This window comes from Nelumbo lutea, chromosome 5, assembly GCF_056320005.1.
Source record: "Nelumbo lutea isolate HS-2025 chromosome 5, American lotus-T2T, whole genome shotgun sequence".
Lineage (NCBI taxonomy): Eukaryota > Viridiplantae > Streptophyta > Magnoliopsida > Proteales > Nelumbonaceae > Nelumbo > Nelumbo lutea.
In genome coordinates this window covers 1,714,621-1,738,929 of record NC_142688.1, presented here as the reverse complement: position 1 = coordinate 1,738,929, position 24,309 = coordinate 1,714,621, and the positions used below count along the sequence as shown (strand labels likewise).

The 24,309-nt window shown below is 39.0% G+C and overlaps 2 protein-coding genes across 4 annotated transcripts; both read right to left on the bottom strand.

The window, feature by feature from the left end:
* Positions 1 to 1,980: 1,980 nt before the first annotated feature.
* Positions 1,981 to 5,335, bottom strand: LOC148849768 (Tetratricopeptide repeat (TPR)-like superfamily protein). Its single transcript, XM_088944611.1, has one exon. The coding sequence runs from the start codon at positions 5,066 to 5,068 to the stop codon at positions 2,855 to 2,857; it is 2,214 nt and encodes a 737-aa protein (XP_088800737.1). The 5' UTR covers positions 5,069 to 5,335; the 3' UTR covers positions 1,981 to 2,854.
* A 147-nt stretch (positions 5,336 to 5,482) lies between these two features.
* On the bottom strand, positions 5,483 to 22,946 carry GAUT3 (galacturonosyltransferase 3). 3 transcript variants are annotated; one of them, XM_088944612.1, is made up of 9 exons: positions 22,536 to 22,946; positions 11,560 to 11,612; positions 11,358 to 11,418; positions 8,794 to 8,856; positions 8,421 to 8,558; positions 7,681 to 7,821; positions 7,261 to 7,595; positions 6,216 to 7,161; positions 5,483 to 5,856 (listed from the first exon to the last, which is right to left on the bottom strand). In XM_088944612.1, the coding sequence occupies exons 1-9, from the start codon at positions 22,596 to 22,598 to the stop codon at positions 5,581 to 5,583; spliced, it is 2,076 nt and encodes a 691-aa protein (XP_088800738.1). In that variant the 5' UTR covers positions 22,599 to 22,946; the 3' UTR covers positions 5,483 to 5,580. The 3 variants fall into 3 exon arrangements, with proteins under 3 accessions (XP_088800738.1, XP_088800740.1, XP_088800739.1); XM_088944614.1 differs by lacking the exons at positions 8,421 to 8,558; positions 8,794 to 8,856 and having other exon boundaries at positions 22,536 to 22,897; XM_088944613.1 differs by lacking the exons at positions 11,358 to 11,418; positions 11,560 to 11,612 and having other exon boundaries at positions 22,536 to 22,792.
* Positions 22,947 to 24,309: the final 1,363 nt, after the last annotated feature.

Here is a 24,309-nt window from a genome sequence, read left to right as displayed (position 1 = left end):
TTTTCTTTAATTTTTATATTTCTTTTTACATTTTATCTATTTTTCAAATTTTATTGTTTAATTGTGACAACATGAATTGACCCATTTGATAAAAAATGGTTTAATTTCTTACCACCACCTAGATGAAAACGCTAATTTTCCATGTAGAATTTAAAAGTGTAAGTTTTTATGTTATTAGAATTATTAATAAATTAATTTATTATGTATGGATTTAAAAGTGTAAGTTTCCATGTAGATTTAATTAATTGTTAATTTATTAATTTTTAATTAGTATAATTATTAATTATTAACTTTTTAATTAGTGGTTGCTATAGCTGCTTAGTTGTAGGGTGCAGTAGTTCTCTTAGGTGTTGTTTAGATAGACTTACTTTTGTACTTTTAAAATTACCAAAGTATAAAATTATTAAAATACATAAAATACTTTTACTTTGGTATTTTTGTTTTGAAAACTGGGTAAAAATTTTTAAAAGGTATGCATTTTCAAAACAAAAGTACCATTTTTTTTTGTTTAGCAAAAGCACATCCATTTGTACTTTTGGTGATGGTTTCTAGTGGTTCTACGGTCTAAGACTAGCGACGACGGTCCGACTCTAGTAACAGAAAGTAGAGGTAGGGTCAAGAGTTTTATCAAAGGGTGGGCATACGAAAACAAAAGTACTGTTTTGCCATAAGCATGAAGTTTAAAAAGCTTGCTTGGTACTTCTGGGGTTTTTCATACTTTTAAAAGTATAAAAGAAAAAAAAATGTAAAGCAAATAATACAAATACTATGCCTATTTTTTGTACTTTTATACTTTCAAAAGTACTTTATAAAAGTCTATCAAAACAGGGCCTTAACCTTTTAGTTTGTTTCTTAATGCTTTTCGGTATTTGTTGTTTGTTTTGTTTTGCTCCTTATGCTTATTTTCGAGCTCATATCTCCTACCCACAACGATCCTACCTATACCTATCCATAGAACACTACAGCTGTACATTGGAAACATCTTCAGTGTTTAATCTGTTAAACATGCTCCATGTTACCATTGGGATTCTTGTGAGCAAGAGATCGTGATTCTTTATGTTCTTCATTGGTTAATGAAATAATCTTTATGCTGCATTTGGAAACAATGCAAATAAGCGTGAATGCAAATATGTAGTATAAAACGTTTCATATAAATTACAAAATTGGGTTAGTTTTGCACTAACAACTTTACTTTTTTACCAAACAGACTTTCAGCTGTAATAGATGCAAACATGAATTCCAATAAAGCATATGTTTTTTTTTTTTTTTAATCAAAAGCCAACTTGAATGCAAATTTATTTCTTTTTTATTGATGTACTTTTACATTGTATTATCAATGTAAATATGCATTGGTCTGTCATTTGTCAATGCATAAATATAATGTTGCCAAACACAGGCAAAAGTGAAACAGAATACAAGTTTACCCCGAACCGGGATTTACACTCCTTTTGCATTGTTGCCAAAAGAAGCCTTACCAAAAAAAGAGAGAAAAGATACAAACCTTTTTTTTTTCTTTTATTTGTTTATTTATTTAGTTGAATTTTAAAGGGAATCAAGCAAGGAGTGGCGATGCCCTACTGGAAAGTGGAAACAGCTCTAGGCTGAAGGTGGGTTGGGCCCCAGGAAACCCCAATCGCAGGCTTTACCAGCTGGCATTATAAAAAATGTACATATTCACATTTATGTGACAATTTTTACAACCGAGCTGTTTTAGAAGAAAATCATTTCCTTTTTTCTATTCCGTAGTAACCAAAAGGGGATTTATCGCAAATTTAACTTGGAAAGAGAAAACCATGGTGTTTGGTTGCAAAGAAAATCTAAAAGAACGCCATTTTTCACTTTGGCAAACAGGAAAATCAAATTGGTTTTCTTTCCTCAGAGGTAGAAAAACAGTGAAGTAAAACTAGCTCTCTCCTAAAAGAAAATCTTTCACGATAAAATAGCGTAAGAAAACAGAAGAAAAGAACACAAAGGAAAATTAAAATTAGGTTGATTTTATGCTTGCTTGTCTAAGAAAAATAAGAACAAGGCTGAAGGCATGCAACTAGAGATGATACTAATCTTCTCTGTTAAAACTGCAAAATCCCAATACTGCAAAACTTGGTTAAAAAACAAAAGATGAGCGTATGATTTTCATTTTTAAGCATATGGCTTCACAGACACCATCCTTATAAGATGGTCTAACCATCCAAACTCCAGACAGAGGAAATCCTCAAAGTTCTATTACTCTCTTTTCTACGTAAACCTTTTCCAACCAACCAATCTAACAAGGAATATTTGGAAGACAATCACTAGAAAAAGTCAAAGGCTTCACGGGGGTAGTGTATTGTGGGTAGGCGTGGACAGAGTTCTCATGGGCAGGAGATCCGGAGTCATTATATTGGTGGGTAAGGGTGTCAATGGACTGATTTTGGGTTGGAGCCATTCAAATCAGAATCAGTTTCATGGATTGGGTAGACCAATAAAATATATTGATTATATTGAATTGGACCAGTCCAGACTTAATGGATCAAAGTATTTAGTGGATTGATTGGACCTAGTCCATCTGTAATGTATTTATATTGGACTGGGTCAGATTGAACTAATATCTGGTCCATTGATAGAAGATAAGAACACAGGTATCAATGGACCAGGTTTGGATTGGTCCAGACATTGAATTGGACCGGTCCAAAATGGTCCAAACTATTCCTCAGACTGGATTGGACCTGGTCCATTTGTAAAGGACTCATATTAGACCGGATTGAATTGGACCAAATCCGGTCCAATTGACACCAAGGTCCAGGTGGGCTTCAATCCCCTGCTCATATGTGAACCCTAATCGCAGGTAGTGGGGTATAGCTTCCTGCTCATTTCCTCAGTGCTTTCTTTCATCCATTTTCATGCACTTATGCAACTGTAGAACCGTGGCATGTATCTCCTCAGCCCGTGGGTGGGACACGTCTCTTGCAACAAATCTGCAAGTTCTTTCTACATGCACCAAGCTGTAGCCAGCGACCACCTTTAGACCCCTTTCCTTCATCAGACACCTCATCCTCGCTACCTCATCCCAGATCCCGCCCGCAGCATACATGCTTGAGGCCAGCAGATATCCAGCGGAACTTGAAGGCTCCAATTCAAGGACACGAGATGCAGCTCCTTCACCAAGTTCGCTGTTCCCATGATTCCTACATGCACTCAAGAGTGCACCCCAAGCACTTGCTCCGGCCTTGACCCCCCCTTCCGGCATTCTCTTGATCAAATCAGCTGCAGAGTCAAGCTTCCCTGCCCGGCCCAACATGTCCACGATGCACGAGTAATGCTCCAAACCAGGCTCCAAACCATTATCTGCAACCATCCTTCTGAAACAAGAGAGCCCCTCCTCAACTAATCCTCCATGGCTACATGCTGTCAACGCTGAAAGGAAGGTGATTGCATTTGGTTTAAGTCCATGCACTTCCATCTCGGCAAGCAAAGCAAGTGCATCATGCGCACGGCCATTCATACCATATGCCGCAATCATCGCACTCCACGTTAGAATATTTCTCTTCGGCATTCGGTCAAACACTCTTCGTGAGGCATCCATTGCCCCACACTTTGCATACATATCTAGTATGGCGGTTCCGACGGCCACTTCTGTTGCCAATTCTCTCCTAATTGCAAACCCATGGGCCCACTTTGACCTTCTTAGTTCAGCTGCAACCGAGCAAGCCTCCAAGAGAGACAGCAGTGTAACCGCATTTGGCCTCTCCTGTGCCCGATTCATCTCTTGGAAGGTCGCTATTGCTTCGTCGGGCATGCCGCAATGTGCGAACCCTGCAATCATTGTGCTCCATGAGACCATATCCCTTCTCTTCATTCGTCCAAATAACTTCCAGGCAAGCTCAACCATACCGCACTTGGCATAAGCATCAATTAAAGAATTCAACACCAACTCATTCACTTCATACCCTCTCCGGATTATCGTCGAATGGATGGACTTGCACTTAATTGTGCAAGTAAGGTTTTTACACACTTGAAGAAGATTTACCAGAGTCACCTCATCAGCCTCAATTCCAGCTTCCCCCATTGAATCAATCAGAACTAAGGCTTCTAAGTGCTGCATATTATGAACAAATCCCGACAACATGGAATTCCAAGAAACGATGTTTCTATTGGGCATCTCATGGAAGACTTTAAAAGCAGAGTCGATGTCTTCACACTTGGAGTACATGTCAACCAGAGAATTTCCTACAAAGGAATCAATGTTTAAACCTCTATTGATCACGTGACCATGAGCTACTCTTCCCAGAACAATGTCCCCAGCATTGGCACAGGCTTTAAGAAAGTTTACCATGATAAGCCCATCTGGTTTGACCTCGAACCCAGATATCATGTCTCGGAACAACCGTATTGCAACGCCAGTTCCTCCACATTTTGCATAACCCCCAATGATCACACTCCAAGAGATTACATCTTTCTCAGGCATTTCATCGAACAGTTGTTGTGCGTAATCCATATTTGCGAAATCCACATACACATTCAACAGGGAATTCTGAACCGAAGCAACAGTAGAGAAAGCACTCCGGATTATGAAAGCGTGAATGGTTAAGCCTGCTTGGATGCTGAGACTTCGGCAAGCTTGAAGTATAAGCAGAATAGTGGAGATATTGGGCACAAAAGCTGCTACCCTAGCTTGTCTAAACAAACATAACCCTTCCTCAAATGCACCTTGCTCTAGGTACCCATGGATTATTATATTCCAAGAAACTGAATCCCTGTTCCTTGCGCAATAAAAAATCCCTAGAGCAGAATCCATGGCTCCACACTTCACGTAAAAGTCCATGGTGGAATTGGCAATAGAAGTGGATGATTTTAAACCCTGTTTGATCATATATGCATGCACTGACTTGCCTTGCTTCAAGGATTGAAGTTTTGCACAGGCTTTGAGAATGGCAGGTAACACAGAATGGTCTAATAGTTGAAACCCTGCCGTCCTCATTTCATAATATTGAGAAAGTACCTCTTGCCACTGCCCGTGGAAGGATGACTGTTTAATCATCATATTCCAGTTAGGGAATCTTGAATTGGAAAGAATGGCTAGAGGACGCATCCCTGGTGTTTGAATAACGTGAGGGGTCAGGTTCAAGATGGTGGAGGTCTCTAAGTTCAGAAATAGGCGCCTCCGGAACAAATGGTCTCATGCTACTATCGAATGGAATGCAGCCAACCTCTCTTTCTATTCTAGATTCTAGAATGGTTGGTAATTCATATATTGGAATAGAATTAATAGTGAAAGAATCAGGGCATGTCCACGGCAGGTTTCGATAAGCAGCACAACCAAGGAAAGGATCAAGTATTCGGAATGCCTACTTGTAGATCTCTTGTGCCAGAAGTGGAATATCCGTTTGGACCATCTGAACGGGTTTTGACCTATCCATCTTTGAGGCCACAACACAATTTCTCCGGATGCGTACCCCACGTTAGCAATGGCATTGATGCCATGAACAGAATGAAGGAAAGATAATTTAAAGTAATGAAAGACCCATTTATACTTTAGAATGTAACGAGGAAAAAGAAAGATGACAATGTAGAATTGAGAAATATACGTCAAACATATGCTGACTATTCATTAATGTTGCACCGTTGAAGATAAGGATTATCATACATAACGTATCTGGACCAATAGGACTTGTATTTGGTCACAGCCAGATCCAGCCATGGCTTGTAGTTCCCATTATAATGAACGACAGCTGCATTGTCTATCTCTGTTTGGTTAAGTGCAGGGTCATAGCCAAGTCCTAATACGTGCCAACTCCGATCCAGTGGATATGTCAGGTTGTAGAATGTTATCAGTCCTGGTGGCAGAGTTCCAAGCTTCCAGAGTGTACGGTCCTCATTCTACACAAGAGATTTCCTATATCAGTAGAACACCAAGGAAAGTATAAACCCAATAAACAGATAAAGCAAAGCCCTGAGATTTTTCAGCAGTATTGGTATATGAAATGGCATATTTTCAGTTTTTTTTTCTTTTTTAATCAATAAATTTTTTAAGGTCTGGTTGATAATGGAAGGAAAAAAAGGGAAAAGCAGAGTTGAGCATTTACATTGCCCAAGAAAAATTCAGGACTCAAAGAGGAAAATGCTGCTCCTTAAGTTCATCTAATGTTGTATTAAAAATATTAGATCAACATAGAGGGCGATGCATGCCAGTAAAAAGACTGTAGGTAGATCAAATGGACACTTAAATAATTTCTTACCATGTCTTGCCAATGGTGGTATATCCCAGTAATATCTCGCTTCTTCCACTCCTTCAAGTCGAAGATGTTCATTCCAAATGCCCACCCACAAGCATTTGGATCAAAATTCTCAGATATTTTTGGGTTAGAGAAGTTGAGATACTTGTCAAACCGATGAAAGCTCTCTTTACAGGTCTCCACTGCACCATTAACCATTCCATGCAGGTCGACAGACCAAAGAGGGGTCAAATCCTTCTGAACTACAATATCATCATCCAAAAACAAAATCTTCTCCAGTTTTGGGTAAACTTCAGGAAGGTAAAACCTTAGATGGTTCAGCATAGACAGGTATTTAGGGTTCCTGTACTTGAGATTATCAGATCCATCAGAAAGGGAAGATGGATGATTTGCCTTGAAATAATATTCCTTGATTCGTGCAGATTCAAGTTGGCGAAGAACCGAACAGTAAGAAGAATTTAGCCACTTAAAATCATCAATGTTCTCAACTTGGATTGTAGCACCTGCAGGAGAGTTGACAAGGAACCACATCTTCATGGCTGCAAAGTTCAGTCTATCTGTGACTATATGGAAAACATGTTTCTCTGGTTCTTTTGCATGCAGAAAGGTAGAATTGACAACCACAGATGTGGCAAGCACATTATCAGAGAATATGGCATAATGGTATAGAGAAGGATTTTCCAGTTTTTCTATGTTAACAATTTCTTTATTTCTTTGATTCTGCATGAAATAGTCTGTTGTGAGCTGCAATGGGAGGCAATGCAATGGTTTAGGTACAATCTTTGCAGCTAGCTGGATCAAGAAGGCACTTTTCCTCTTCAGTGCATTGATACTCTCCTCAGTTGATTGAAGCATGGCCCTTAACTTCCTTGCTACTACAACACAATTGTATAACTGGTCCTTTGCCGTGGATAAGACATGACCCATATCTTTTGCTCGATCAAGTGCACTGAACATATGAGAGAGAGAGAGAGAGGGAGCATGAACACCAAGAAACTTCAAGTGTTAAATACTATGTGATAACCTTTACAAGGTCAAGTGGAGATACCTCGGATGTAACTCAGCATCAGAATTTGCTTCTCCAATAGCACGTTGATTGTCTTTGATGTGTTTCATCAAGGATCCATAGAGATCATGATCTTTCTTGGACAAGGCAATGCTTGCATATGCTTTTGCCATTATGATCTGGTCCCTCATAAGCTTCAAGGTGGAGTCAGAATTTGGACTTTCGTATTCTCTCCTCCATATGCTGTACCTTCCCTTGACTGTAGTGTTGAGCTGTTTGGATTGTTCAATTGCTGCTGCTTGCATTTGCTTTTCAGACTCTTTGTTCCGGTGGATGAGTTCTGCAGTTCGAAGTTCCCTCCTTGCCTGTCGCAGTTTCTGCAAAACTAAAAAACATGACCACCCTGAATCCATAGTCCTAAATATATTTAAAATTTGTGATTAGAAGAATTTGACAGTTCACCTGTCGCTGGAGCTTTATTGGGTTCATTGTGATGGTTGGTTGATACTGCATACCTCCATCCTTGAATTGATGTTCAACAGTAGAAAGCTCACTTCTATCACCCATTCCACTCATCACATGTTGAAATGAATCTTCTCTTGCCTGAAGAAAGCAGTAAGATGGATACAAATGGCAGTGTTATTAATACAGAAGGAAAAGGTAGTCAAATCAAAATTTTGGACATATATTCTGGACATTACAACCTATTATATTTTAATTGGTATGGCCTATTTAATGTATACAAGGATGACATGACCATTCCAGAGAGTCCATAGAAAGGAAACCGGTGGATTTGTCAAGCATTCACTTCTGTACTGGAGCTTCCCAAAGTAACATTATTTTTCCAGAGTTCTCATTTTTCAATTCTAAGAAATGCCTACAACAAAAGGCTTATTTTGGACATTTGGAAACTGGCAAAAGCTTCCTGGTTGAAAGTTGCCCCATGAATAGCAGAATTCAACAAGTACATGTGAAGCACATCTATAACCCTAAAAACGCTGCCACACAGCAGGTCTCTTGTTTATTTATACTTCTCTAAATAACCTAACTAGCAAAACTTTTGCCAATACAGATGAAACTATAGTTAATAATAGGTTATAAGTTCTGTATCCATATGGATTCCTGTATTCTTAAACTGATAGGAATTGACATGAATGAGCATTTTGTCTATATTCTCATGCTTGATGAGAGATGAGAAATACCTGCACAACATTAAAATCATTGTGCTTTTTATCAGCAGGGTTCTCCCACACCCAGGAAGCAGACAGGTATTTAGATCTGACAGAGTTGATTTGAATGTTGCCAGAAGCATCACTATACGTTGCAATTATTTCAATGTCCTGCACAAAGTTAAATGGATTAGTGTTCTATTATTTATTTATTTATTGATAAATAACAAATACTTTTATTAAGAGATTAATATAGAAAAATACAGGGGGGTAAAAACTCTTAACCCTCCCAAGGATTAGTGTTCTATTATTAATCTGGATTTAGCAAGGAAAATAAATTTAATTCGTTACCCCTCCACCATTACTAAATTTGAAAATAATGAAGAGAACAGATTTTATTGGATACCTCTTCATCTGGATTGTTGTCAACTTGACCAGCTGAAGCATATATTTTTTTGTAATCCTGTACCTGCTTTGCCAAATTAGATGAAGAGATTGAGATAAGTACACTAAATAAAAGATGTTGTCACATGAACAAGAGTAGTGATAATTCAATACTTTTCATATAAATACAATATTTGATACCATTTCAAACCCTGGTGATCATTTCTTTGATGCTAATAGTTACACACTTCATAAGGAAACACTGATCATCCAAGCCTTATCCCAACTATATGGAGTCAGCTTAGAAGCAATCACTGATAAATTCCAAATTTGACAGATGACAATAGCACTTCATTTACATTTTCTTTCCAGTAGGCACTCAAATTCCATCCACAGTTAATGGTTCTGTTTTGCCAAGCTCCATAATACGTGTATATTAATCCATAGGGGTGAGCATGGGTCAAGTTGGTTCGGTTCCAAGGTAGATCCTGGAACCTACCCTGTAGGGGTCGGTTCCAGGCTTTTGGAACCAGAACCCACCCTATCAAGACCAGTTCCAACATCAGTCCTGGCCTTGGTGGTTCTGAGGTCGGTGTTCCAGGGTCTACCTATGGAACCTGTTATTTACAACAACAACAATAATAATGTTCAAACTTGATTTTCAATAATGAGAATATATGGAACAAAGCTTATCTTTGAAGAAAAATTATCAATTCACTTAAGTGGCTCAATGGTTAAGTGAGACCAGGGTCTTTGTAACCATGAATACTTGGGTTCAAATCTTCACATCATCAAAGTATTTTGGGATTTATTTTAAGGCAAATTCGGTTCCGAGGCTGGTTCCACCTAGGCCAACCAAGGCTGGTTCTTAGGGCCAGTTCAGGTAGGGTAAACCCCTAGACCCTGGAACCAACCTGGTTGGTTTGAGGTTGATTCCAGGTATCCTACCCATTTGCTCACCTTACAATTATTGCTAACCAGTTAAGACCTATGCTACCTGAATACAGCAAGGTTATGATGGGCTACATTATTGGATACAAAATTTACACTAACAATTGTAGAGGTATCTGGGTATCATAGGTTAAGACATGCTTCAATAATAATGGCCCAGTAACTTAAGGATATAGTTCTTGGGAGTAGTGTTATCTTTCATCTCTTCTAAGAAATAGATTAATTTTTATTTACCTATCTATATACTTGTTTATTTCTAATCTTCCAAATCTTTTCTTTTCCTTATTTCCTGCTTTCTTTACTTTCCCTCTGATCAGTTTCCAGATCAAGGAAATACATTAATTAATAAGCATAAAAGGATAAATGTATAAAAGAAAGTTTCCCAAATTGAGAGAGAGAGAGAGAGAGTAGATCTAGAAAGCCAGGATTCCACTCCAGTAGATAATCTGCTAGATCATTAGTTAATCCACCAAATCATTTTAACATGCAAATCAATACTTTTGCACCATCACCTTATAATTGAGCTAGTAGGTGTGCTTTTCTTTTATTTTTTATTTTTACCGTAAGTCCAAATATCTATGCATGTTTACTTGGCCATGCCTGTTTTAGAAACTCATAAAATTTGGCATTATTTTGGGGTGGTACTGATATTTTAAATTTTTAATTAACTTCCAAGATTTGATTATGGCAATGCATTTATCTTTTATTCTAGGTTGTTGTTCATGTTTCCAAGACTAGGGTCACTTGTACCAATTCTATTAAAATTGAACTAACCCAAACAAATGGCAGTTCAAGATCTTATAACTCATGCACCTGAACTGATCAATGGTGTCTACATGATATCATAAATGAATCAATTCTAAAAAAATTGAGGGTACATATAGTATTTTAGAAGGTGCACCTGGGTTCACAAGCAAGGTTCATTGTTAGGTGCACTTTGCCGGACTTGTTGCTATGTTCTTTTTAATCAGTAAGAGTAGAGCTTTGTTATAGGGGAAAAAAAGGAACAGAAAGTCCAAAGTTCAAAGAACAACCACCACCCATGGAAAAAAAAACCATGAAAAATTAGGGCAGGGCCCTTGGCTTCTCCCCACCTACAATTTAAATGTAGTATGTAATAGACTACAGCATTCTTTTTCTTTTTGATTGTTAATCATTGAATCTTTATTGGTATTGAAAAAAGAATGTATATGCAATCAACAACTAAGGATCCATTGTTGAGCTAGCCTAAGCTACCCAGTCCCTAAAGAGTCAGTCAAACAACTAAAATGAGAAAGGTCCACAATAAACACATCAACTGATAAAAAAAGCATACCTACACATAGGCCCCACCACCACTCAAACACATCAATAGTAAGGCAAACACAACTAGAATGAGAAACATGCGCATTGTGCAATTACAGAACAACAATTCGTTTATTCAAATTTATAATTTTTTCCCTAACAAAAAGACTGTAGGTTTTGAGCTGTGGAGGAAGAATAAGAGAGGTACTGAAAAAATATTTTAAAGTAGTCTGGAAACAGGAAAATATTGCCCACTTCATGTCAGTAAACAATAGCCACTGGATACTAAAATGGCTAAATATAATGGAGACAGAATTTCACTTAGTGAATGTATAAAACAAAGCATGAAACCTTTCTGTTGCCGCATTGCTCACAATCATGCAGGGACCAATATCCTTTGAGTTCCCTTTGACTGAAAGTGCATAGGCAGAAAAAAAAAAGAGTATATTACAAAGATTAGCAGGTTTAAATCTCTCCAAAAATATGTATATAAATCTGTGAAATATACTCTTTGAATATCTGCAATAATAGACATGTTTCTAAGTGGTCTTACGTTACTGGTGCATCTGATATATCTGCCCTAACTAGAGCCACAAGGAACAGCACCTACATGAATGAATGGAGAAATTTAAGAAGATATGTTGACAAGGAGAACTTGGAATTTCCACACCGCAGTGGGGAATGGCATCAAATAAATCAAAGAAGGCAAATTTCTCAAGTGAAATATTAAAGAGATAATAAGGGACTAAATAATGATGTTATGAATCATGCAATATCCATAACATTAGCAAAATAAATGCATCTTATTTAACTCTACCACATCATAGGAGTTGAATCATGTTAGTGAAACCATAACTTGAGAAAGCAAGTCATTCACAGTAGGCCAAAAGTCACATCAACAGAAGTTTTATTTCTTATTAAAGATAATATTCATAAGTTTTCTTTTATTTCTTATTAAAGATAAATATTAATAAGTGTTTTCCCTTCCTATCAAGGTTCAAAGTATCGACACGTATCAGCTGATACGTGTTGTGCTGATGGCTTCCCGATACGCCCCTACAGGGGTTGTATCAGGTCAGACCATGGTTCAGAGGGTAGCTGGGACTTAAACCGACCCCTCTGAACCGGTTTTGAAAAAAAAATAAAACATAAAAAAAAATCACCGACACAGGCCAATGCGCCCTATCGGTGTATCGGCCAGTGTCGATATTTAGAACCTTGCTTCCTATATACACAAGTATTTATTTTCACATTTCTTCTTTGGGAATATAGCCTCTTCCTAACTTCTGTTTTAGGACATACATATCTATCTAATTTTAAAGAAAAATGCAAAATAAGATAGAGACAGAAAAGGGTTGTGCCACATGGCCCCATTACAAACTAAAAGTACCTCATGCCTAATAAGTTAAAACATTAAAAAATTAGGAAAATAAATTACAGGTATATTACATAAAAGTATGTTATGCCTGTTAGAATAATGTTAAAATAACTTAGTTGCAGATGTTAGCGCCTGTTTGGCTAATTAAAGTGTTTTTTATTTCGTTTTTTATTTCTGTTATGTCGGTTATTGTACTCAGGGGCACAAGGGTCTTTTCCCTTGATATTTCGGCCGCCCTATATATAGTAAAATAAAGACTGGCGCCACTAGTACTGTTACATTGCAAAACCTTCTTTCTTCTCTCCTCTTTTCTCTTCTCTTCTTCTTCTTCTTCTTCTCTTTTCTTCTCTTCTCTTCCTCTTATTTCTGGCCGGCCAACACTGTCAAGATGGTATCAGAGCGGGAATACTGATTAAAGAGAGCAGATCGATCAACCCAGAGAACAGATTGAACAGACTAGCAAAACCTGGGCGGAACAGAAATCTGATTCTGGACTACAAAATAGCTACAACTGGTACAATTCTCCCTGTTTTTCTCTTATTTACCCTCCTTGGTCATGTGCGGAGTAAAAACCCTATGAGTTTGGGGCGGCTGAATGCTGTCAAACCTGTGTAACCCCAACTTTCTTGGATTGTGTGATCCTGTTCATGTGTTAAGACAACTGTAGGTCAAGGATGACCTGTCTTCTCAATGGTTTGAGTTGATTATAAGTAAGAAGGATCTCTCCTGCTGATTAGTGGCTGTTAGACATTCTGGAATTCTGGTAGGTGGGGACTGTTAAAACTATACAGGTCTGAAATCTGCCGAATATTACCTCTGTTTTGTCTGGAATTTGGTACAGTTTGTTCTTAACCTGGTTGTTAAACCCAAGTGTGTGGGTGTGACTTGAGTGGAGCATTGTTTTGTGGAGTAAGGAGGGGTCCTAAGTCCGGTGTTTGGGATTGATTAACTGCTTGACCATGTCGACTGAGAATTCTGCTACTTCAGAGATCTCAGAAAGTCACAGTGGAGTGAGTGGAGGAGTGGATATGAGCTTTCCCATGGCTGTTATTCCCTTTGACGGTCTGAATTACCTCGAGTGGTCTAGGGGAATAAAACTCTACATCACTGCTAGGGGGAGAATAGGATACATCAATGGAAGAGTAAAGGAACCGAAGTATGGAAGTGCTGAGCATGATAGGTGGAACCAAGAGAACAGTATGGTGATGTCTTGGCTCTTGGTTTCAATGCTGCCACAAGTAAGGAAGACTTTTATGTGGGCTGAAACTGCTTGTGAGATATGGAAACAAACGAAGTCCACCTATTCAGAGCAGAGACACTATGCCAAGATATATCAACTACAAGCTGAATCTTCTACTTGCAAGCAGGGGGATAGGAGTCTCTCGATGTACTATTCTGATCTGACATCAAATTGGAAAGAACTTGATCACTATCAGAATGTGAATTGGAAGTGTGATGAAGATGCAAAGGCCTATAAGTCACTTGTATCACAGCAACGAGTGTTTGCCTTCCTCTAGGGCTGAATCCGTCATATGAGTCCATCAGGGTACAGATCTTGGGTAGCAAAGACTTGCCATCAGTCCAGGAGGTGTATGCCTTGGTGCAGTCAGAAAAAAGCAGAAGAAGTGTGATGAATGGTGTAGAAGGGGAGTCAGTTGCTCTAGCTGTCCAGGGAAATTCAGATACAAATGTCGGGGGTGGCTTTAAAAGGGGTGACACTCCGAAAAAATCAGATGATAAAAGCAAGCTTTGGTGCACTCACTACCAGAAGACACGACACACGAAAGATACATGCTGAGATCTCCATGGAAAACCTAAATGGGCACAGGATTTGGGTAAGAAATCAGCACCTGATCAGGGCAAGAAACCAGGCCAGCATAATCAAAAAAGGTATAACTCAGCTAATATGGCGTCGACAGAGACTAGTCCTTCAGTAACTCAGGAGAGACATCCCAGTTCTGACCCTAAGGAAGATATTATCAACCCCTTCCGTGAACATTTGAAATTGTATGGTAGGACTCTCTACCAGATGGATTCTGGGCCTACTCCTACCTCATTTGCGTCTACATCAGGTAATGCCACAGCCTTCCATGTGTCATCTCATACTACTGATTCTCCTTGGATTATCGACTCCGGAGCCTCAAATCACATGACCGGTAAGTCAAATTTGTTTCAGACATATAACCTTCTCTCTGGGAGAGATAAGGTAAGACTGGCTTATGGTTCTTTCTCTACCATAGCTGGCCAAGGCACCATGCCTCTCCCACTTGGCCTTACTCTTCCTAATGTACTGCACGTTCCGAAATTACCTATTAATTTGCTGTCCATTAGTAGTCTTACTCACTCTTTGAACTGCTTAGTCACTTTTTTTCCGTCTTCATGTGTGTTTCAGGATTTGACCTCGGGGAAGACGATTGGTAGAGGAAGCATGGTGGATGGTCTCTACATGTTGGAGAATAATGCTGGTCTAGTGTTGACTGAGTCCACGAGTTCGTCAAGGTGAGAGTCAGGCCTATTTATGGCATAGTCGTTTAGGTCACCTTTCTTTTGAGTTGTTAAAAGTTATGTTCCCAAAGTTGTTTGAGTCCTTGTCAGTGAGTCAGTTACAGTGTCAAACTTGTCAGTTGAGTAAGCATTGTAGAAGTTCTTTACCTTTACGAAATAAAAGATCTGAATTTACATTTCATATTGTTTATTCTGATGTTTGGGGCCCTGTTACTCTACCTACTGCGGCTAGCTATAAGTATTTTGTTACTTTGATTGATAATTATTCTCGATACACTTGGGTTTACCCTATGTGATCTCGAGATGAAGTGCCACAAATTGTGAAAGATTTTCAACGTATGGTGTTCACTCAGCTCCAAACGGAAATCCATATCTTCCAGTCGGACAATGCAAAGGAATATTTCCATAGTGATCTCACGAAGTTCTTTGCTTCGAGTGGGTCACTTCAGCGAAGCTCTTGTGCCAAGACACCCCAACAAAATGGTGTGGCTGAACGGAAAAACCGTCAACTTCTCGAAGTTGCTCGTGACTTGTTGATTCATATGAATGTGCCAAAACAGTTCTGGATGGATGCAGTATTGTGTGCGACATATATCATCAATCGCATGCCCTCTCGACTACTAGAGTATAAGACCCCACATCAGCTCTTATTCCCTACAGCCCCGCTGTCCACCATTCCGATGCGTGTTTTTGGGTGTCGTTGTTTTGTCCACAACCTGTCACCTACTTGTGGTAAACTTGACCCTCGGGCTATTCCTTGTGTTTTTCTTGGTTACCCTTCATCTCAAAAGGGGTATCGTTGCTATGATCCCATTGCCCGCAAGTACTATGTTTCCATTGATGTCTCATTCTTTGAAAGTCAACCGTTTTTCTCGGTTTCTCCTCAGGGGGAGTGTAGGGTTGAGGAGAAACAGGCGACGACTCAAATTCAACTACCTCCTTTACCCGATCCTCCTCCGTTCCAGGTTTTTCATCGTCGCCATAAGAGCCAGCAGAGTTCAAGAGCCGTGGAACCGGACACCATGCAACCAACATCATCGGATTCACCCGAGGCAGATCCGTCTCATCAGCCAGGTACACTTGCTCCCATTGCTCCTTTAAATGTTGATTCCCCTGTCACCAATGATCTTAATATTCCTATTGCTAAGAGAAAGGGTGTTAGATCTTGTACCACTAATCATCCTATCTCTAATTTTGTGTCCTATGAGCATGTTTCACCTTCGTACCGTGCCTTTCTCTCTTCTGTGGATAGTGCCCCCGTTCCTAAGACCGTGGTAGAAGCTTTGTCAAAACCTGAATGGACATATGCAATGCAGGAAGAAATTGATGCCTTACACAAAAATGGTACTTGGGAGTTGGTAGATCTTCCTGAAGGGAAGGAAACAGTGGGGTGCAAGTGGGTGTTCACAGTAAAACACAAAACTGATGGAACTGTTGAAAGGTACAAGGCTAGACTGGTAGCAAGAGGCTTCACACAGGTATATGGAGTGGACTATGCAGAGACTTTTGCTCCAGTAGCCAAGATGAACTCTATCCGGATTCTCCTTTCTTTGGCAACAAATCTTGTCTGGGATCTTCACCAATTGGACATCAAAAATGCCTTTTTGAATGGTGACTTGGAAGAGGAAGTGTACATGACCCAACCCCCAGGGTTTTGTGCCAAAGGCAATGAACAAAAGGTGTGCAGGTTAAAAAAAGCCCTATATGGGTTGAAACAATCACCTCGGGCTTGGTTTAGTAAGTTCCATTTAGTAGTCCAACAAATGGTATTCAAACAATGCCAGTCAGATCATACCCTGTTTGTGAAAAAAGGTGAAGGTAAAATTGCAGCTCTTATTGTGTATGTGGATGACATAGTGATCATAGGAGATTGGGAGGCTGAAATCCAGAGACTAAAAAAATTCTTAGCCACGAAATTTGAGGTGAAGGATCTAGGCCCCTTACGATACTTTCTTGGAATTGAAGTTGCCCGCTCTCACAAGGGCATCTTTATTTCCCAACGGAAGTATGTACTAGATCTACTAGAAGATACAGGCAAGTTGGGGGTAAAACCATTTGATTCACCTATTGAACCTAATCACCATTTGGGAGACAGTCAGGGAGAGTTTTTGAAAGATGTAAAGATGTTCCAGAGACTCGTGGGGAGACTTTTGTATTTGTTTATGACCAGGCCTAATATTACCTATGCAGTGGGTGTCTCTAGTCAATTCATGCACAACCCTAGGACAACTCACTTTGAGGCTGCAGAGAGGATCTTGAGATACCTGAAGAAGTTTCCTGGAGCTGGTTTGTTGTTCCAGAAACACTGCCACTTAAAAGTGGAAGTATATACTGATGCAGATTGGGCAGGAGCAGTCAATGACCGAAAGTCTACCAATGGGTATTGTGCCTTTGTAGGAGGAAACCTTGTCACATGGAGAAGCAAAAAACAAAGTGTGGTGGCTAGATCCAGTGCTGAAGCAGAGTATAGAGCGATGACTCATGGGGTTGTGGAAATCATGTGGATAAGAAATCTGTTAGGTGAACTGGGTTTCGTAGTAAACAATCCTATGTCACTCTACTGTGACAATAAAGCTGCCATCAATATTGCTGCTAATCCAGTTATGCATGACAGGACGAAACACATTGAAGTGGACAAGCATTTTATCAGAGAGAAACTTGAAAGTGGAAAAGTGTGTACACCATATGTCAGCTTGGAAGAACAACTTGCAGATATCTTCACTAAAGGTCTCCATCATGTGTGGCACAAAGATTTGTGTGACAAGTTGGGCATGATTGACATCTATGCTCCAACTTGAGGGGGAGTGTTAGAATAATGTTAAAATAACTTAGTTGCAGATGTTAGGGCCTGTTTGGCTAATTAAAGTGTTTTTTATTTCTGTTATGTCGGTTATTGTACTCAGGGGCACAAGGGTCTTTTCCCTTGTTATTTCTACCGCCCTATATATAGTAAAATAAAGACTGGCGCTGCCAGTACTGTTACATTGCAAAACCTTCTTTCTTCTCTTTTCTTCTCTTCTCTTCCTCTTATTTCTAGCCGGCCAACACTGTCAAGAATGCCAAATAGCTCAACTTCATGAGTCTAACTATCTTACCAAAAAGGTATGTTACCGAAAAGGCGATAACCAATCAACCAGTATCATCCATTTGGTAGTCACTCAACTGGTATTCATTCAAATTCACATGGGTTTCTGATTGGTTAAATATTTTCAGGTCTCATACCCTTCCAGTATCAAAGAAATTGCCAGATTTCTTATATCGAAACAAATTAGCATAGACCAAATTCATGGAACACATAATCTTATTTAAGGTCTATAATTACATCCTATAATAGCCAACGCCAACACCTTTAAAAGTTTGACAGGGCTATATAGTACCAAAATCGTGTCATTTTGATCCTTAAAGACCCCTCCTATACCTGATCTCCTTGGATTGCCAATACTTCTTCAATCAAAGTTGAGTTTAATCTGATGTGTATTTGGTGGTGTCCAAAGAGTGGATAGGCAATTTAATTATTGTAGAATTTTCCACTATAAACCAATCTCTCAAAATACCATTAGTAGAATAAGAGTCAAAGGTGGGTAAGGTCTTCATCCAAAGCACCACCCTCACTAAGCTGTTTTTTATTATAGCCTCTTTTTTTGTTACATTTTTTTTAAGGATTCTTGCATTCTTCTTCTTCTTCTTCTTTATCAGCAAGGGAAATTAATCTTATTAATAAGTGAGAAATCAAGTTACAAAATTACAATATATCGCAAGGTATCAATCAAGCCCAAAAGAGAGACTACAATAACGCCCAAAACAACCGCTGCCTATAGACCCCTGCTTGACTAATGAGTTGGTCATCCCATTTGCAGTCCTTCTGATCCAAGAAAAAGTGACACTGAGTTCTCTTGCCAGGTTTTCAACTTCCCTCAGGGCATGTCTATAAATCCAAAGAACATTACACCTTGTGGTAGTCCAAGAGATAACCAGTTTAGAGTCCCCTTCGATCTCCAAGTTTTGTAGGTTTGCTTGCTTAGCAAGTTTTAGACCTTGTAGCAGCACTAACAGCTCAGCCTTTAGTGAATCTTCTACCCCTAAAGGGCCTGAATACATTGCCATCACTTTACTTGAGGAGTCTCTAAACAGGCTACCAATACCTACCAGTCCCGGGTTTCCTAAAGAGCTCCCATCAAATTCAGCTTGATTTCATTGCTACCCAAGGGCTTCCATTCCATCACCCTTTTTTTTCTTTTACACTAGAAAAGTGTGCCACTTCATTCCACGCTCTTATCATGTCAGTCACTGAATAGCTTAGGAAGAGCTCTAATGTTTTTATCCACTGTTCAACTTTATAGTTTCCACAATTTCTTCCTTTGAACTGTGCTTCTCACTGAAGATCCTTCCGTTTCTTTCCTCCCAAACAGTCCACACCACTGCTGCCCTAACTGTTTTCCACGTCGCTCTTCCTCTTTTCTTTGTCTACCTTAGGAAATTTGGGCTGAAGAGACTCACTCACCCTGAGGAGTGATCCACATACACCCAAAGAGAGAGCAAGGATCTTCCTCCTAAACAGCCCATAAAATTGCAGCTCTAACGCACTTCCATAGAATCTTTCCCCTTCTCTCCCAGAAGGCTGAAGAAGGATGCTTCAAACAATAGACCCACATTTCTTGGTGGCACCTAACTGCAACAAAAGAGGGTAAACATGCCCCCAAATGCTAAAAGTGAAGGGACAGGAGATTAGTAAGTGAGAGAGAGTTTCATGACTTGCTCTACAGAGAAAACACATGTCAGGTCAAAGGCACCAATTGGGTCTTCTTTTTTGCAAGCCTTAATTTTAGGTGGTACCAGGCCTGTCCAAATGTAAGTTGGTAAGGCAAACTTCAATATTTTAACTTTTAAGACCCTGAAAAGTCTAGCTGGAATTCCATGACATAAACTGTTATATGCAGAAACATGGGAATCCTGAGCATTCATGGTGAATGAAGTAATATATGCCCTCATGCAGAATTTTCTAACTAGTTGAAACGTAGACCACACAACCATGCCAATGCATCTATGATCTAACATCTAACAAAAATATGCAGCTCTACCTGTATGTGGTAATTTGAAAATTCAGTCTCAATGCAAAGCATCTTACATCTGGTTTGGGCATGTTCCATCTGATTATTTCACATATACCTCAAGTTGATTCTATTAGATTGGATACTTAGGTGGGCAACTATTTTCTTCCAACAGAACAGAAAATAAAACAGAATTAGCAACTCTTTAGGGTCATTCCCACTGCATCACTAAGTAGCCTGTTGATACCATGATGCAATCACCTAGAACAACTGGGCATTGAATAGGTCAACTAACAACTAGTCCACCTAGTTGGGAGAAAAGTTTTTAAAGTTTTATGGGTTTGTGTTTACCTTTTGAAATAGTATTATATGTGGATTCTATCATTATGTGTCTAATAATAAAAAAAAAATAGTATTATATATGTCTTTTGTTGTTATTTACTCAAATGGCTTCAAGCATCACTGATCATATCACAGTTGGGTAAGGGTATATAAAATAGAAACAGAACCTAAAAGGAAAGAGAAATATTGGAGTATTTCTTTTAGGCTTTCTTCCAATCTACACTGTGCTGGTATAGAGTTGCCATAAACAAGGGGATTACATTCTATTTAACATAAAATTCATTAAAATAAGAGAATGCAAGACCTGGTGATAAGAAATCACCAAGGAGAGGAATTACAATAGAACAACAATCACCCCTGCCCTAAAAAGAACTCATTTACACCCCCCACTGCAGAAAAAGAAAAACTGCCCAAAGTTAAAACCACTAATGGAGTATTTTCCAATATCCCAAAAATAAGACAAACACACAAACACCCCAATCTTACATTATATCAAAAATAACAAATCCAATATCGCTGCTCAGTAATTTTTTTTGATCAGCAACACAGAAATGATTTCATTAAAAGAGAAATAGTTACAACAAGATGTTGTAATGAAAGAGAAAAACAGCTTCAGAGAAGCTGACCCCCAATCCAAGAATAACAATTGAGCCCAATACAAGGAACTTCTTTGTACCCCTTGCTTAGCTAAACCATCTATCAGACTGCTGGAAGTTCTCCTAACCCATTTAACTTGGATTGTCATGTCTTTTGACAGCCATTTAAATCACCTGAGTTCATTACTTAGATACCATGATACCCCTTCCCCTTTCTTCAGCCATTTCACAACAGTTCTCGAATCACCCTCAACGACCAGTATATCAATACCCAGATCTTTGGCCTTCTTAACCCCATATACTGCAGCCAATAGCTCTGATCTAACCACACCACCTTGTTCAGCTGGTCCTGAGTATAGGGCTATAATATTTCCTTCTTCATTCCTAATGATTCCACCTATGCCTGAGGGACCTGGATTGCCCACACAACTTCCATCAACATTCAGTTTCTTCCAGCCACAATTTGGAGGTAACTACTCTTCAACTATTTTCTGTTTTCTGGATGATGAGGCAACAATTACACCCCAAGACCTGAAGAAGTTCTCAACTTTAAAATCTAAGCAAAGTTTCGGACTTTAGCCCAGTGTGCCACTCTTAGAGTTATGACTTCAACCAGAGCTTCCTTCTTTCTTTATCTTCAAAAATTCTTGTGTTCCTTTCCTCCCAAACTGTCCAAAGCACCGATACTCTAGTACATTTCTCCAAAATCCTGCCCCTCCTTTTTGCTGCTCAGTAATTTTGCTTATCCAACCTTCCCTTTTATGTTTGCAAATCAGAGAAACATGCTACATGTTCTATAGCACATCTAATATCTAAGATCACGTCATTATATAAAATTCATACATTGCAACTAGTCATCAGATCACTGCATTGACAACATGCTCTGCAGATACCTTTAAAATTCAGCTAATAATGATAAAAAAGCCTTATCCAACAGATGCAAACTACAAAATCTTCCTCTGTTCAAACGTGTATTCATCTCATGATCTAAAAAAGGACAATGATCCAATAGGATTGTGACTTAACCTAGATGTAAATTCACTCTAGGCTAGAGATTTTAATTTACTCTAATTCAAAAATGTGGTTCAAGTGCTTAAGATATCCTGAAGCAAACTCGATTGGACCTTGAGCTGAGTAAACTAGTAGATTAAATGGATCTAAGCGTAATTACATATTATTCCAGCAGCTTCTTCCAAATACAGAGTTAACTCAAAATACTAGCTGGCACGTGTGGAAATTCATAAACAGGGGATGGGGTGCAACCCGAAGGAACTTAAGAAATCAATTCCAAAATGCAGTTTATCGAAGTAATAAAAGAAAAACACACGTTACTTTAATTCCTAATCAGGTTAATTAATAGAGATGTAGAGAAGAAAGAAAACCCTAAAAATAACAACCTATCCTGCAAAGAAATTATCATAATAATCGAAAGATTATCAACAACTAAGCTAGTAGGCATAGCCCTAGATGACCGAAGAAATGACAGAAATAGCTGGAATATCAGCAAAATACATTCCAGACCTCATAAATTATAAACAATAAGACAAAAAAGAGAAAAATACAGATATTATTGAAGTGAAATCCATAATATAATCACATTCTTCGTGAGAATCTCAAAATGAAATCAATGAAACTAATAAACGACAGATCGATTTCTTGCCTGCAATACAGAGACGAGTAGCATGGCAGACAATCTTGAAGTGCCTCCTGAACGAGATGCCATGGAGAGAGTAATTAAATCATTTTATTTCATTTTTTCAGCGGGAACCGACACATGCCGATCTATTTATATGATTATATTTGGCGTTTACCGTGCGTTGTCCTGCCGGAAGTGATAATCACTCGTCGAAGGATGCTAAAATACCCGGCGTTAGCGACCTTCACTTAAATTCAGAGAAGGGTGAGACCCGATTACCCGGAAATCAATGGAATGTCAATTATGTCACGAATGATGAACCTGGGTGGCGGGTAGCACAGTTAAACCGGATTCAGACAGTGCAAGGCAAGGCCCGTTCGAATAGCCCTGACTGCCTTGTATTGGGAACGTCTCCCTCTGAATCCGGTTTCAGCCACATTTGCCACCGGAGTAATAGAACAATTATTAGGGATGCCAATTTCCCCGTAAAACCGGGACCCCGCCCTGTGGGTTTGCCCCGATGCTAAACAACGACGGGGCGGGGACGGGGTAATATAATTTTTCTCCGAATTGGGTATGGGGCAGGGACGGATTTTGTATATAATTATTTGAATATGCTCTGAACTGAAAGTTAGATTAGTAAAATTTCTCCAGATTTAATATCGATATATAAAATATCTTTAAGTTTTTCTTAAATTTTTAAAATTTTAGGATCCCATAATTTTATCTTTGAATTACTCCTAAAGTATTATAGTTCAGTTCTAAAATACCACAAATTCCTATATTCTATGTATAAATTATCCATAAAATAGATAATTTTTAAGTAATTGCTTTAGAGCGGGGAAAAATTGGGGATTATGGGGAATGGATGCCCTGCCCCGAACCCACCCTGCCACTAGGGACAGGGTGGGTACGGGGCAAGGTACCATGACTTTCGGGGGGGGTGAATGGGGAGGGGGTGCCCCGCCCCAACCCCGTCCCGTTGCAATTCCTACAAATGATCTTATATATATATATATATATATATATATATATATATATAAGATTCTTTATATATCCTATTTGTCATTGGTTTTTGGGTCGACGATTCGACCATCTGGTTCGAATGGACGATCTGTTTTGATAATAAAAATTATAGGCAAAAAATTATGAGACCTTTTTGGCCACCGATTTTTGAGTCAATAGTTCGATCGTCTGATTCGAATGGACGACCCATTCTGACAACAAAAATTACAAGCAAAAAATTGAGTGTGTGGGGTCCATTAAGTATTATCATACGTGTTATGCCATTCGAGTGTGTGTCTTATACAACCTGAAAATGGAATTGTTCTAGCCACTGGTTTTTGGGTCGATGATTCGATCGCCCAATTCGAACAGACGGCTTGTTTTGACAACAAAAATAAATAAAAAATAAAAAAATGGCAAAAAATCATTAAACGGGTCAACGAGTTAGCGGTTTGACCACTCGGGTCAATGGCTCGTTGACTGATTCAACGGTTTTTGACCAAGGAATGGGATTGGGGTAAAACAGAACTGGTTGCCTGGACGATTCCCACTTACAAAAATAAAAAAACGGTGGTTCGACCGTCCAGTTCGAACGAACGATCCGTTCTAACAACAAAAATTATAGGCAAAAATTTGATTGTGTGAGGTCCATTAAGCAGTATCATACATGTTATGTCATTCAAGCGTGTGACTCATACGACCAAAAAACGGAACCGTTTTGGCCATTGGTTTTCGGGTTGACGGTTCGACCATATGGTTCGAACGGATAGTTTGTTTTGACAACAAAAATTTT

Coding starts and splice junctions, on each gene's coding strand:
- LOC148849768 (XM_088944611.1), bottom strand. CDS start 5,068: ATGCGTCCTCTAGCCATTCTTTCCAATTCAAGATTCCCTAACTGGAAT.
- GAUT3 (XM_088944612.1), bottom strand. CDS start 22,598: ATGGCATCTCGTTCAGGAGGCACTTCAAGATTGTCTGCCATGCTACTC. Junction 11,613..22,535: donor TACTCGTCTCTGTATTGCAG/GCAAGAAATCGA, acceptor TCATTCATGTAG/GTGCTGTTCCTTGTGGCTCT. Junction 7,822..8,420: donor ATGATTTTAATGTTGTGCAG/GTATTTCTCATC, acceptor TGCTTTCTTCAG/GCAAGAGAAGATTCATTTCA.